Source organism: Gallinula chloropus, assembly GCF_964237585.1.
Source record: "Gallinula chloropus genome assembly, chromosome: 2".
NCBI lineage: Eukaryota > Metazoa > Chordata > Aves > Gruiformes > Rallidae > Gallinula > Gallinula chloropus.
The window spans coordinates 159,094,700-159,108,798 of record NC_140086.1 but is presented as its reverse complement, the minus strand read 5'-3'; the positions used below and the strand labels follow the sequence as shown (position 1 = coordinate 159,108,798).

The 14,099-nt window shown below is 44.2% G+C and overlaps 1 protein-coding gene across 2 annotated transcripts in view; it reads left to right on the top strand.

Annotated features, from left to right (window-relative positions):
- CRHR2 (corticotropin releasing hormone receptor 2) overlaps positions 1 to 14,099 on the top strand; it is a gene marked incomplete at its 5' end in the record, with an annotated part of 154,425 nt that overhangs the window by 95,977 nt on the left and 44,349 nt on the right. For both annotated transcript variants that reach the window (XM_084280376.1, XM_084280377.1), the window contains one exon: positions 11,883 to 12,000. In XM_084280376.1, the coding sequence (XP_084136502.1) occupies positions 11,883 to 12,000 (118 nt within the window). The remainder of the gene's footprint in view (positions 1 to 11,882; positions 12,001 to 14,099) is intronic.

The following is a 14,099-nucleotide window of genomic DNA, read 5'->3' as shown; positions in this document are numbered from 1 at the left end:
TTATTCTGGGAAACATCTAAGTCCAGGCTGAGTTTTGAATCCAGTAAAAAAGGATGGTGCTCAAAGGACGATTGGCTCATGATTAAAATGGACTTGTCCTTCTGCACAGGTTGCTGGACAAAAGCACCTAACCCAAACCCACAAACATGGGTATAACACCTTGTATTATAGTGGTAATGAAAGTAAATTGAGGTTTTGAGGGAGACTTGGCTTTTGTACTGCCACTAAATCTACCTTCCCCTTTAAAACATCTGACTTTTTTCCCCACAATCCTAAGGCAGTGTCCTCTTCTTTCTTTCTTGTGATTCCAGCCAGATTTCCAAAATTTCACTTTTTTTTCCTCCCAAAAGTCGAAACATTTTTTTCCTGAAACAATAGTAACTTTTTTTCTCTCTCTCCACCCCCCCCCCAATCATCTCCCAGGGTTAGAAGAGGAATATCCACTTTCTTTTATTCTCCCCTGTTCCAAGTTCCTTCAAACTGCCCCTTCATCTTTAGTCTGGCACGCGGTTGGTGAGATTGCTTCTGGAGGCCTCTGCTACTAAGAATGGAAGACTTTAATTAAACAATATATAGAAACCTGTCAGAAGGAATGTGAGGCATCCATACAGAGCACATTTTACACAGGAAAGTGATCTGACAGCTCCCAGAGCCTAGGTACTGAGGGTCTATCAAGAGAGAGTAGGTCACCTGCACAATTAGTACTGGTTTGCACTTCAAAGTCACATGGTATCTGATGTGCTCAGAGCAGAGCAGACTCCAGATCCAAGGCACAGTCCTCCCATACATACTTTTCTGTTGGGGAGCAAAGGGAGAAAGAGGAAGCCCCGTGACTGAATCAATGAGTTCATGTCAGTGCTCCATTTTCCTCTTCATCTCCTGGCTTTCCACCTAGCTTAGCTCAGTCTATTCCATCTGCCATGTAGAAGAGCAGAGCCTTAAATAATGCATTTTTGAAACTTCATCATAAGTACCGGTAATTGCAGAGCATGTGTTCAGTGGGCACCATGTGGCTCTTGGTTTGGAGACAACACTTTGTCCAACCTTGTAAGAGTCGATAGTGAAGTTCTCAAAGCAAGGCAGGAATGAAAACAGTGGAGCTCTGTAAATAAGCACATATACAATGAGATGGTCTTCCTTGAGTACAAAACATCAGAGATGCCTGTACTGCCTGCAACCATGTGAAGTGTCTCATCTCACAAATGGTGAAGGACAGAAACATATTTCCTATTGATCAACCTTAGGCCAATGTCTTTGCTTCCAGCTGCCTTTACTCACCCCTTCTTATCTCACATCTGTATGACTTGTTCTTTAGACTCTTTGTATAGAGCCAACCTGCACAGAGGAGAGCAAAGCCCTCCTGAAGTCCTAGAATGATACCAGTAATTAAAGTTGTGCCCAGAGAGCTATATTCTTAAAACATGGAAGGTTTCATAAGCTGCATCTGAAACAGTGGTATTGTAGCCTAGCAATATGAAGGCTGGCAGGGAGTATTATTGCTGCCTATAAATACATCGCTGTTGGATGAACATTGGAAACTGAAGAGCTACTTACACTCAAGGACAATGACAGTGCAAGAAGAAATGGATATAGGTGCTCTATGGATAGCCTTGTGAGTGGATATTAAAGGATGACTTCCAACCCACAGAGCAGGGTGGTCCAGGCACAATGTAACAGAGGAAGAATTTAATTTGTAGTTAAACTAGTGTTCCAGGAATTTATGAAGGACTTTTCTCAATGACTTTCTTGAGCTGGGTGGGGTTTGGAAGATCAGTAGGCCACTTCCCATCCTGTGCTTGAAATGTGTTCCTAGTGGTATATTTCTGCCATTGCCAAGATATTAGCCACAAGGCAGTGTTTTTGGAGATGGACACTAATTTGTTTAAATTCTGGTAATAGAACCGCTCTGTGCAAGATTAGATCTATGTTGACTGACTAGCTGGAATTTATCTGTGCTCTGTTCTCCTTGTGATGACGATAGAGTGTTTTGTTGGAAGAGTGGAGCAAGCCTTGCAACTTTTCCAAAGTCTCAGAGGAAGGAAGAAAGTAAAAGTTTGGTCTTCACAATTTAGATGTGAGTCATGCTCAGGAGAGCAATCTGCTTCAAAAAAGAACATATCCTGAGTCATCTCTGGGAAGGAGAATCAGAGAAGATGTTTTCAAGCCAAGATGTTTAGTTACTCACTACAAATGCACCTGCAGGTATTCAAGTACTAAATGGTTCAATTTCAGTTTTCATCCAAGGAACTGAGCTTCTACCTCCCTCACAAACTCCACTGTAGCTGTTCACCACCCAGCCACATTCTCTTCTGTCTAATCTAAAAAATGGATACAGCTGCTCCACATTATTAAGTAAAACGTGAGAGGTGGGAAACCTCTCATTTGTGACACCCCTAAATGGGGCTTGTACCCTCCTGTAGCATGTGGAACAAGGTCTGCCTGTTAGGGGAACAGCTGCCTCCTTGGGGAGGAAGTATTTCCACACACACAGTGAGCACCCTGACGTTAACACAGACCAAGCATGGGAATGAAAAACTGGGAGGACCAGGCTGTGAATGATCCTACGTGGTCTTTTCTTGAATTCCTGGCCAAATATTAAAAAATAATGAAATATTTCATAGCATATTTTGGTGGAAATGAGGCCAAGGAGAGTGTGAACAGCGGTCTCAGCGCCTCAGACTTTCCTCCTTGGGTTATGCACACGGTATCTGCAAAGGTAGATAATTGAGTAAACATTGCTAATTGTTTAATTGTATTAAAAGGAAAAGAACAACATAACCCCTGAATTCCCTAGCTGGTCATATAAATTAATTTTATTTTGGATTTTTCTTTTTTTTTTTAGATAATCCCACAAGGGGATTATGAATGAGGACACGCTGTGCACTCTTACATTTCCCAAACAGTAGCAGAAGGCAGATCAACTGCTATCAGCTCTCAGTGTCTGGCTTCTGATTTCCTAACTCTGATTTGGGCAATGCCGCCGGATGGCCACTGATAACTACAACCTGTGTCAACAGGGTGATGTGTAGATAAACCTCGGAGGGCTGTAGTCATGTACTGGGCCCCAGCTGATTGGTAATGGGATACTGAAACCTCAGCTGCAAGGTAGCTTCTGCTTTACAGCCCCTTTTCCTGTTTGGTTCAAAAAATGAATGACATCTGACCTCCATTTAGCAAAGCAAATTAGAGCAGATTCCTACATTTTTTTTTTCAAACTGCTGAACCACAGGCACATGCTGTACTGAATGAAGTCAGCTGTATCTGACTGTCATTCCAGTGAAAAAAAGAGAGGATTTTTCTTAATGAAAGAGCTTATCACACTGTCAAGATTGGAGCCGTATTCATAGCCCAGAGCATCCAGTTCCTGGGTTTCAATTAGTCCATATTTAACCATGTAGATCTCAGGGGCAACGCTTCTCTTTGTACACTTGGAACGAAGCACAGGCTGGTGTAGTGTCTGACAGTTGTCTGTACTGATTTGTATTGTCAGCACACTCATAGGTAGTTTGCAGAGGGTCATTTTTTGTCCCCTGATCACCATGCTATGCAGCCAGACAGCACTGGGCATGAACACTGTCAGTGAACACAGTCAGTCTGGTCCTACCCTGGGGCTGTCCTGCCTGTCACCCTGGTCTGTGTTGTGTTGGCCACATCCTTCCAACCCTAGGAACATCACTGCTTGAAGCCTTTCAATCTGAATGCCCTCTGTCCTGTGATTAAACATTGGCTTGAAGGTAGGAGAAGGAAGCTTTGGAAAAGGCTTAGCAGGGCACAGATGGTTCCACAATGGGTTTATTTTTAGGGTCTATGCACATCCTAAACTCTAATGGAAGCTGCTGCTTCTCCTCTTCACCTGAGCATTTCCACCCTTGCGCCCATCCTTGTAACATAGCTGGTCCTTGCTTCCAGGCTTTCATTCCTCCCTTGCAACTGCCCCTCATGTTTCCTGCGGGAGTATTTGTATTCCCCCAGGCAACTGCCACTGAGAAACTCATTTTCCCTGCCAACCTCTCCAGCTGCTTTTCCCATCTGTAAGCATCAGTACCAGAACATATGCAAGGATTGAACAGGAGCACACAGGGGAAGCCACAAGGACCTCAGGGGAGCCTCCATGTGGCTGAAAGCAAATAGGCCATAGCAGACACAGAGCCTGGGAAATAACTTGCTGTTAAGTATTCTTCCCACTCCGTGCCATTTATGGCTTGTCCATGGGCTTTGCCTGCCCTAGAAAAGACTAAAGGGGAAATTTTTCTCTCTTTTTTTCTTTAAAGTATTGTCCATGATTCTCTTTCCTGCTTGTTCAACAGTGATGGAATGGGAAGGACTCCAACAAAGCGCTCTCAGGTTTCTCCTGCCAGCTGTTTTCAGACAGACTTTGGGACAGCAGTCTTAACTGAACATCATTATTAATGGAATACTCCACCACTTAGTAGGTTTCCAAGCTTCTTTATTAAAGTTATCATCTGCAGTTATTCCTGTGCAGATGATTCAACTAATTCAGCTAGCTTTCAACCATGCTGGCACATTATTGTGATTGCTAATGTTAATTGTTTGTGCCATGCTTTGAAACAGAAAATAGTAGCTCTGTAAATCCCTGAGGAAAAATACCACTGTATGGACACGGCAGGGAAAAAGAATAATCCATGAATCAACAGAAAGGTTACTTTGAGTTTCACCAGTGCTATTTTAGAAACCCTTTTATAGATCTCCATTTCTGAGCCAGCGAGGCCACCTGTACAGAAAGACTTGAACAGATTTTTCTGCCTTTTCAGGCCCCAGCATTCCTCTAGTCACAAGAATGGATTTTCTAATTCTCTGCTTTCTGTATCCAACCATACAGACATTTGATGGAAATAATTAGCAGAGTGTGCTTTCTCTACCAACAATCAGAAACTTTCTGCCCACCTCTGACAGGCTGCAGTCGACTGCTGGAGAATTTGGGGGTTCATTTCTTTTCATTTGCTGCTATTTTTCCTCATGTGGAAACTTGGTTGTGACATCCCACCCACCAAGCAGTTCAGGATGCTGGTGGTAGGGTACTGAATCAGGGAATGACATTTGGGCTTGAATCCCAGTCCGTTCTCAAATCAAATAAAGGGATCATTATGTGTAATTTCCCGCCATACACCTGGCTTTTGATTTACTAATTAGGAATGCCAAAGAAAAGTATGTTTGCTTTCACCTTAATTGCTTCTGTGTGCCTAACCTGCTGCAGAGCTGAAGCTTTCATGGGGCTCTCTGTGTGTGCAGTGAGTGGGAGGCATGTCCTCCCAGACCGTCTTGTCTTGTTTTGGCCAGCACAGCCAGAGACACACTCTGACTCCTGACTCACTGGACCATACACTTTTTCCCTGTACCATTGTCCCCAAATTCCTATAAGTATCAACCAAGGTACTGAGCCTCCCATGAAAATGTGCTGTTGCTTGCTACGCTCTTCCATCCAAGAAGAAAGAAAGAAATCATGAGGAGCTTATAAACCCTCTTACTCACAGACCCAAGATGCTTCCAGTGGCAGTGTCTTTTCTCTCTCCATGTGAGAAACTAAGTCCTTCTTCTCTCTCCTTTGCAAGGAAATCCTTTTCCTTCTGCTTGCTCCTTTCCCTCAGTGTGGCACACACCGCCTGTGTGTGCCTGTCTGACCCTACTTGAATCTCAGGGGAATATTTCAGGCCCTAAATCTGCTGTCAGGCAGAGCCAGAAGTGAAATTGCTGCATGGACTGTGCTACGTCAGGAATATGTGTAGCAACCACTCCTCCCAGCTCTTTCCCACAGCCCTTGGGATGGCAGATTGCTGCTGTCCAGTTCCAGGCTCTTTCTATCCCTACTCCCTGCAGCTCCCAAAGGACAGGAGAGAATGCAGTTGTGAGGAAATCCCTCCTTGTCCAGCCCTTGGGAGGGGACAGGCAAGCAGAGAAGAGGAACCAACCTAGATGAACGTAGTTCACTGTGAATAACAGCCCATGAGTGCTTCATTACTCCACGTTAGCAAAATAAGCAATGGCTCCAGCAAATACAACCACAGAAGGAGTTTTGGTGACTCCTGCAAGGTGTTGGGGCTGCCAACAGGGTGATTTAATGTGATTACATGTGGTCTCTGTATCAGGAATACCTTAAAACCCCTCAGTAGCAGCAGCAGGGAGGTAAGAGCACGGAAGAGTCCTGTTTGCCATACTGCTTCTCAAACTCTCTTTTACTCATCACCACTGGGGATTACACCACAGCCTACATGGCTCATTGCTCTGACTGAACAAGGGTGGTTTTATGTCTTTATGTTATGACCTCTGTCATTAAGTCTGTCCTGACTTAATTGCTACAACTTCTTTTCTTACTCCTTCCATCCTTGGACCCATAAACAACGGAAGAATTTGTAGAAGAGTCCAGCCAAAGCCTTGACTGATGCTTTCTGTCTGAAAAGGAGCAGGGCAAGAAGCACATAGAGGAAAATGCTCTAATGGAAATATGCAGCCTCAGTCCATGGTGTCTTGTGATGTGCCAGCCTTCGGGCTCTCTGGGATGGTGACTTGCACTGCTGTTCTTGGAAGCTGGGCTACACCTGTACCAAGCAATCCACGTTTCAGGGTTGTAAAACCAATGGGATGTTACCTGACATGAAGATGAATATGACACCTTCTGTCATCTGGCACTTTAAATGGCTCTGTACCTCACAATTTCTTCCTAGTGATGCTGTAACTGAAGCAGCAGTTCAGTACCCAGTCCCTTCACCTCCCGTTTCTCCCCTCTCTTGTGCGACTGCCCTCTTGAGAAGGTCTCTCTCTTCTGTCTCTGCTCTCATTTTCCTGAAGTTGTCACTGCCACACTCTCCAAATTGTGCTGTCCCCCAGCTCCCCAAATGTCTTAGCTTCTGAGTTGTGAGGGAGTGCATTCATGCCCATCACTGTAACTCCAGGGAAGCCCAATTTGCTAACTTACACCACAGCTCAGTGCGTTCCAGATTCCAGCTCCTGCCACTTGCAACGTGCTGTGTGTTCCTTTTCAGTGCTGCCTGTGAGGGCAGCAATTGCTGTTGCCAGAGCACTGGCTTGCTTCTTTTTTCCCTGCTCAGAGTGAAGGTAGTAGTTAATCAAGGAGAAAGGAACCGTGGAGCTCATCGTCATAGGACACTGTTATGGCTGGTTATGGCTGTTTAACAAGCTTCCAAAAAGGGACAGGTCATTTTTATTAATAAAAGGAATATTGAAATTTTAATTAAGGCTTACAAATGTAAGCTAGCTTCCATATGCCAAGAGCCAGGAAAAGACCTGTGGAGGACAAATCACCCTTGTGAGCATTATAAGTTTCTTCCTCAGGTTTTGAGATGAGTATGTCAGTGTTGGTTTTGTCCTTTCACCAAACACTAGCTAGCCAGCAGGTTTCCTATTAATAACTCGCTCTGTTGCCCAGTCTGGGATATGTCCTTCATTCACTGTCCACCTCAGGCTCTGGTGTAGCTACATGGGTAAATTTGATGCACTGGGTTAGCTCCTGCACCCAGCAGAATAGTCTCAGATGAATAATGCCTGAAACAAGGGGACCCTCATCTCTGCCAGTGTCCCTCTAGACGCCTTACCCATGCTAAGTTGCAATCATGATGTTCACCAGCAGTGCCTGTGAGTGACAGCAGCTTTCTCAGGTAGCTGGCAGGAGACCTTTTCCTCAATTAACTTTGCTCCACTGCTGTGCCCTGCAGCTTCCACACACTGTATTAGCCCTGCTGCTTCTTCCTCCCTAGTATGAACCTGACGCTGTTATTCCTCAAGCTTTTCCTGTCCCTGGCTCTGAATTGCATTACTGTCACTGTGATTTCTGTGCTGGTAGTAGTTAGGAGGCAGGAACAAACAGAAACCATGTGCTCTGGGCTCTCTGCAAACAGAAACAAACTTTGAGTCTCCGGCTGAGCCTCTTACTAAAAGAAAAGGAAAAGGAAAACCAAACCAAACAAACAAACAAAAAAGGTTCTGTTCTGTGCCTGGGGTTACATCACTGCCTGAGCTGCTGAGGAACTCTGCAGCACATTCAGATGTGTTTCTCAGCCTGACTATACTGGTGTTTCCATTGAAACTCCCACTGGTTTAGACTTATTGACAGCAATGGCTCAGGCATCAAAAAAGCAAATCCTGCCCCTCATCTGTTTGTGCTGCTTTGCCCAGGCAGGAATGTGGTGGGGAACGTGGCTGCGGACAGATTGCAGCCAGGAAAGCCAAGTGCTTGCTCCACAGCCTCTCCATCTTTGCCCTGTTAGCCCCAAACACTTGAAGCTTTTTACTCGTGACCCATCATGCCACAGAGTGTCTCAGGGAGGGAATGAGGCCATGACACAAGGTTGCTGATACCAAAGTACAGCTTTTGCTAAAGGCAGTGGGATGCAGGAGCCAACTGTCCCTGTTTCATGCCCAAAGTGTTATTTGACAAGACTATAGGCATCATTTTGGTAAATTCCAGCTTCTGGATACATTCATGCTTCACTTAATTTTACACAAGGAACACATCTTCCCTCAGCATATGTGTTGTGAGAACAAGGGGAGTTTAAGTCATAATTATCTGTAGCGCTTGGGTTCCCAACACAGACCAGACCTGCTTGCTCTGGGTCACAACCAGACATCCCTAAAAGTTTGCCTCTGTCCCAAGCATCTTCCAGTCCAAACAAAAGCCAGTGGCTACATGCAGGCTGAGGGGCAAAGAGGGCAAAGCGACCTGAACCAAGTAGTCAGGAGAGCAAAGATCAAGCAGCTGGGAGATGTTGAATTTGTCAGTATATTCCAAGACACGAGAGACAATGTGGTTTTGATGTCTAGGAGACTACTGGAGGGAAAAGCTCTTTTTAGGAACTGAACCAAAGAGTCTACAATTATTTGTTTGTTCCGATTTGTCTCTGCAGCCAGTCCAATATCCTGCTGTAAATCTTGTGGGAATAAGGTTTCTTCCAGCCAGATTTAGTGATGTTCCAGGACATGGGATGATTAAACTGCATCTAAATGGAGGCATGCAGCAAGGATTTTTTTTTTTCCACTCCTTTATCTTGTCTCTTTCAAGAAATACATTCTGGTGGCAAGTGTGTGGATCTGTTTTGTTGTTAGAGCTCTCAAAAGCAATTAATTTCATGCTAGCAGCTCTACAGTTTGACCTAAATTTCCTCAGTTTGTAGTCCCCTGCCTCCCTCTCCCCCTAGAAGCAGCATTTCAAACTACTCCTTTAGTCTGCTGATCCTTAACTTGATGAGAGAGTCAATAAAACATTTAGATGAGCAGCAGCCGCTGGGTGTTCACGGAACAATCAACAGAGAACAAACCTCAGGAGTGTAGTTCAAAGTCCGGGGGTTCCTGGGGTTCAGCATGAAAGGTGGTAGGTGCTGGATACCTGGTTCCCTTGGAAGTTAAATTTTCAAAGTGAGAAGTGTTCTGGCATGTTCTCTGGTGGCAATACTTTTGGGTTTTGTAGCATAAAAAGTCAATGGGTCTAAGCAGCTGGAGAATTTGTTTTTCAGATTGACTCCTGTCATGAGTCAGTGAGGTTCTCAGGACCAAGTACCTGGAGCCTGAGTGCCTCAGACCAAATACCTGGAGCATCAGAAACTGTTTTAACATTGATTTAGTAGGGTTGTATACCTCTGAGCATCTCTCTCTAAGTCGGAGTATGTCACATGTGGGAGGTCTTCTATTTGTTGTTTTGCCCGATCGCTGTGAAATCTTTTGTGAGGCTGAATGACAAGAAAATTGCTTCTGGCCCTCTGACTAACTAATCAAGTCCTAGAAAAAGGGCTGTAAGTGTTTTATGACAGCGAAAGAGGGTTTGGTATTGAGAAGGTCAGCTTGTTTGTTGTGCAGAAGACACAAAGTTGGTTACTGGGTTGTGCCTACTCTTTTTGCTGTCACTAGGATGAGCTACCATCAGTGGCAGGTGAGCAGGTTTGAGAACCCCACTTTCTGTGTTTGACCTGTGTTATTTGACAGTTTCCATTGCAAGCAGAGAGATGGATGTGGCAAATGCAGAATCCTAACCCAGTGGTCCTCGGAAAGGCACTGGCTGTTTGAACCCCTGGGGAAGTTATGTTAACAACTGGAGTATTTTTCATTTAGCTGAGAAAAGATCATTTAATTGACAGATCTGTAACTGCAAAACTGCAACTCAGCACTTAACTTCCTTTGCCATCTCACCAAGAATGAGAAGATAAATGGATTTGTCTTAGACAACTGAATTTCTGGGGTGCATTTAAAGGAGCGTGGCCAGCAGGTCAAAAGAGGTGATCATCCCCCTCTACTCTGCTCTGGTCAAGCCCTACCTGGCGTATTGTATCCAGTTCTGGGATTCCTGGTATAAAAAAAGACAGGGATCTCCTGGAAAGAATCCAGAGGAGGCTACAGAGATGGTTAAAGGACTGGAGCGTCTTCCCTACGAGAATAGGCTGAATGAACTGGGGCTCTTCAGCCTTGAGAAAAGAAGACTTAGAGGGGATCTGTTCAATGTTTATAAACATCTGAAATGTGGGACACATGGGGAAATGGCCAGACTCTTTTCAGTGGTCTGTGGGGACAGGACAAGGGGCGATGGCTTCAAGTTGGAGCACAGGAAGTTCCGCACTAATATGTAGAAGAACTTTTTCCCAGTGAGAGTGACAGAGCCCTGGGACAGGCTGCCCAGGGGGATTGTGGAGTCTCCTTCTCTGGAGATGTTCAAGACCCATCTGGACACCGACTTGTGTGACCTGTCCTAGGGATCCCGTTTTGGCAGGAGGTTGGACCCAATGGTCTCTGGAGGTCCCTTCCAACCCCTACAATTCTGTGAATTTGTAGTGATTAACCTTCTGCCTAGCTTCAGTGGGACTTTGGTTGCTGGCTTCAGCATCAGGCACTGGCTGCCTCCTGGAGCCATTTTCAGCAGCAAGCACTATTTAAGATGCCCACTCGTTTGGTTTATTTCTCTGCATCCAACTTACTGCAGCTCATATTTTACACAGTGATTATATGTTCGATGTGTCTGGATGAAGGCTGGGGAAGGACTAAAACCAGATACAAGTATTTTCTGATGGAGGACAATATGCAGCTTTACCTTATTTAAGAAAGTTTGGTGCAGCCAACTAACCCTGGGGCTGAAAACCAAGCTCTCCTATTGCATCATTGGGTCTGAAAACTTTGAACTTCATACAGGAGATCCTGTTAGAGAGGCTAACCACATGTAACCTATTCCAGTGCAGGTATTTGTCACCAGATCTCCTTCTGTGAGCAATGCAACAGACTCTGGTGCAGCCTCGATGTTCAAGGGCTTATTGGTTCTGGTTGACATGGTAATAGAGTGATGGGGTGGAGCAGAGGGGAGCAACAATGACAACCAAGAATGAAAGCTCCATTTGAATATTTGAGTCTTTCCAGTAAATCCTGTTTCACTTGCTTGAATAGATTCTTGTCAAAGGGAGCTCCCCATGTTACCAAGACAAATGGTGGCACATGGCTTTGCAGAAGTTAGGCTGTGGTTTCTGGGAGAAATGTGTATAGCAAGGGGGAAAAAAGCACAGATTTTGCCATCCTCATGATGCTGTTCTGTATTGATGTCATTGATTTGCATTGTGGCCAGACTATAATGATTCTATAAAATCCAGCTTTTGGCTTTGGCACTGGCTGTAAAATTTACCCTGAGAGCCAGATAATGGTCCCAGACCCAGATATGCTTGTTGCACACATTTAAACTCAGACAGCCCCATAGCCTGTGATTGCAGACCTACTGGGCAGACAATCCTCCTGTTCTGTAGTGTAAGAGAGGGAATGGAGTGGGATAAACCATGAGGAATTTTGCAAGTGAACCAAGTTATCTTGTTTATTTTATATAGTCATTAATGTGTATGTGTATGTATTCGCTATATATGATGATTTAAATGTATTTCCATGTTCAGGAGTATCAGATGCCTGAGAAATATTATCCACTGGAACCTGATCACCACATTCATCCTGAGGAATGTGATGTGGTTTCTGCTTCAAATGATAGATCACAACATACATGAAAGCAATGAAGTAAGTGTTTGTGGACGGTGTGTCTCTGCCTTTTAGTGTGTGGACTGGCAGGGGGGCTGAGTTTGTTCAGCTGATAGAAATATTACAAAGTTCACCTATCCCCATGCTCAGACTGAATTTCATGCAGTTTCCAAAAGATGAAGAGAATGAGTTTAGATTTGCTAAATTTTCTTTTATTTCCTTATTACTGACTATCAAAGGGGTTTTTTAAAGTAAAAATCCCACGCAAAATCTTCTCTCTTATTTTCACTGACCAAAGATACTCTCCAAATGTGTCTGTGAGACACAGTATTGTGTGAGACACTAAATTTGGTGATCCTGGAACCTTTTTGTCAGAGCATCTTGCAGTGAAGTGTACTTGTGTAGGGAGAGCACTCATTCCAGAGGCAACATCTCCATGAGAAGGGTTCAGAAGTAATTGGTTTGGCTGTTGAGGCTCTGAGTCAGCTACTCTATCTGAAGAAAGTAGGCACCTTGTTACCTACAGTCAGCGCGACTCCCCCAAAAAGTAAGAAATAAGACCTGAAACGATACAAATTCTGTTTGTTGATATCTTTGTGTTTGGTTTGTGGTGGTTTGTTGGGGTTTTTTTTAACAGAACTCTATTTTTCTGCTAATCCCTTTTTCACTGTGTTGTCCTTGAGGATGAAGTTCTGTGGTGTGGGTTGCATCCAGCAGCAGCCCCCTGTCGCTGAAAGGAACACCTCATTCCTCCAGGGACCCAAACACTTCGCTCCAGCTCCCACTGCTTCTTTTGTAGTAGTGCTGTCCCTTTTCTTTACCCCTTGAGGAGGAATGAACCTTTGGAACTCACTAAATTGGTGGAGAACTAACCTAGTCAACAAAAAAAGCAAGGACAAGTTTTCTGCTGGCATAGCTATATCATCTCTCTGATGGGTGGTTGATTGTCCGAGACAGTCCAAGGGACCAGACAGACCCAGACAACAAAAGATGGGAAGGCTGAAGGGGGCAAGAAAGAAGTGAGTGTCTTCTTTGCATGGCACTGAGCCCTCCTGAGAAGTGCAGCATGTCACCATGCTCCCATTTTTCTTACTCTCCATGTTGTTTCTTAATCACTCGAGTTAACTCCCAACTGCAGATTCTTGTCTGAGGGAGGACATTGAATCAGTCCCTATGTAAGTACTGTAATCCCTCACCCTGTTTAGACACCCAACAATCCCAACCATGGATTAAAATCATCTACTCCAAAAGAAAAATGTATTTTATGTATTTTCTAGGGGAATGATTCTACATCTCCTTGACAAGAAGTCCTTTTTGATAGTCGCTTGGCAGGAATTTTAATGGTTTTCTTTCCCCTTTAATATTGTTATAGTGGAGTATTCTCCTTTCAGAGCTGATAATTACCTCGATAATCAAGAAGAAAGTGTGCTACAAACACACATGCACACACATACACGCACACACCCCCTTCATGGTCTCACTTTAGAAAGCAAGTAGACTGAAGTGCTTATGGATTACGACCTGGATCCATAGCTGATAGCTGTCAGTGTGACTCTACTCTGGTAGGAACTGCTCCTGTAGAAATTACTACCTCCTCCCTAGGAGCCTGGATAATCATTCATTGTGATGTCAGCTGGGCACTCATCATCCTTGGTTAACCTTTTTTTAAGACTTGACACCTGAACTTCAATCCCATACTTTGGGAAAACAAATAGAGAAGTGATTTATTTCTATATAAAGAGTGCATCTATGCATAACTCGATCAGATGCTCATCTGAGAAGATGTAGTTTCTATTAATGCACTGTTTGCTTTGTGTTTCTGACATTTGCAGACTACAGAAGATCATGGTATACGAGCTTTATTGTCAACAGCCTTATGTTGTGTGTTTTGCTCTCCTGACAGCACTGCAAACCTTAATACAGGCTTTTACAGCTATTTAGGAAAAATCAGTTGGAGTCAAGGACTCAAATGCCTCTTAAAGTGTGGCCACAAAGTGCCAAGGAAAATATAAAACTGCAAATACATAGACAGATCCTCCCATGCCCCAGTTTTCATTAACTCATCTTTTCTCTGCCAAATGCTGTGGTCTTTTGGAGAAGGTGTGTTATACAAGCTTAGTGATAGCTTCATTATGCTG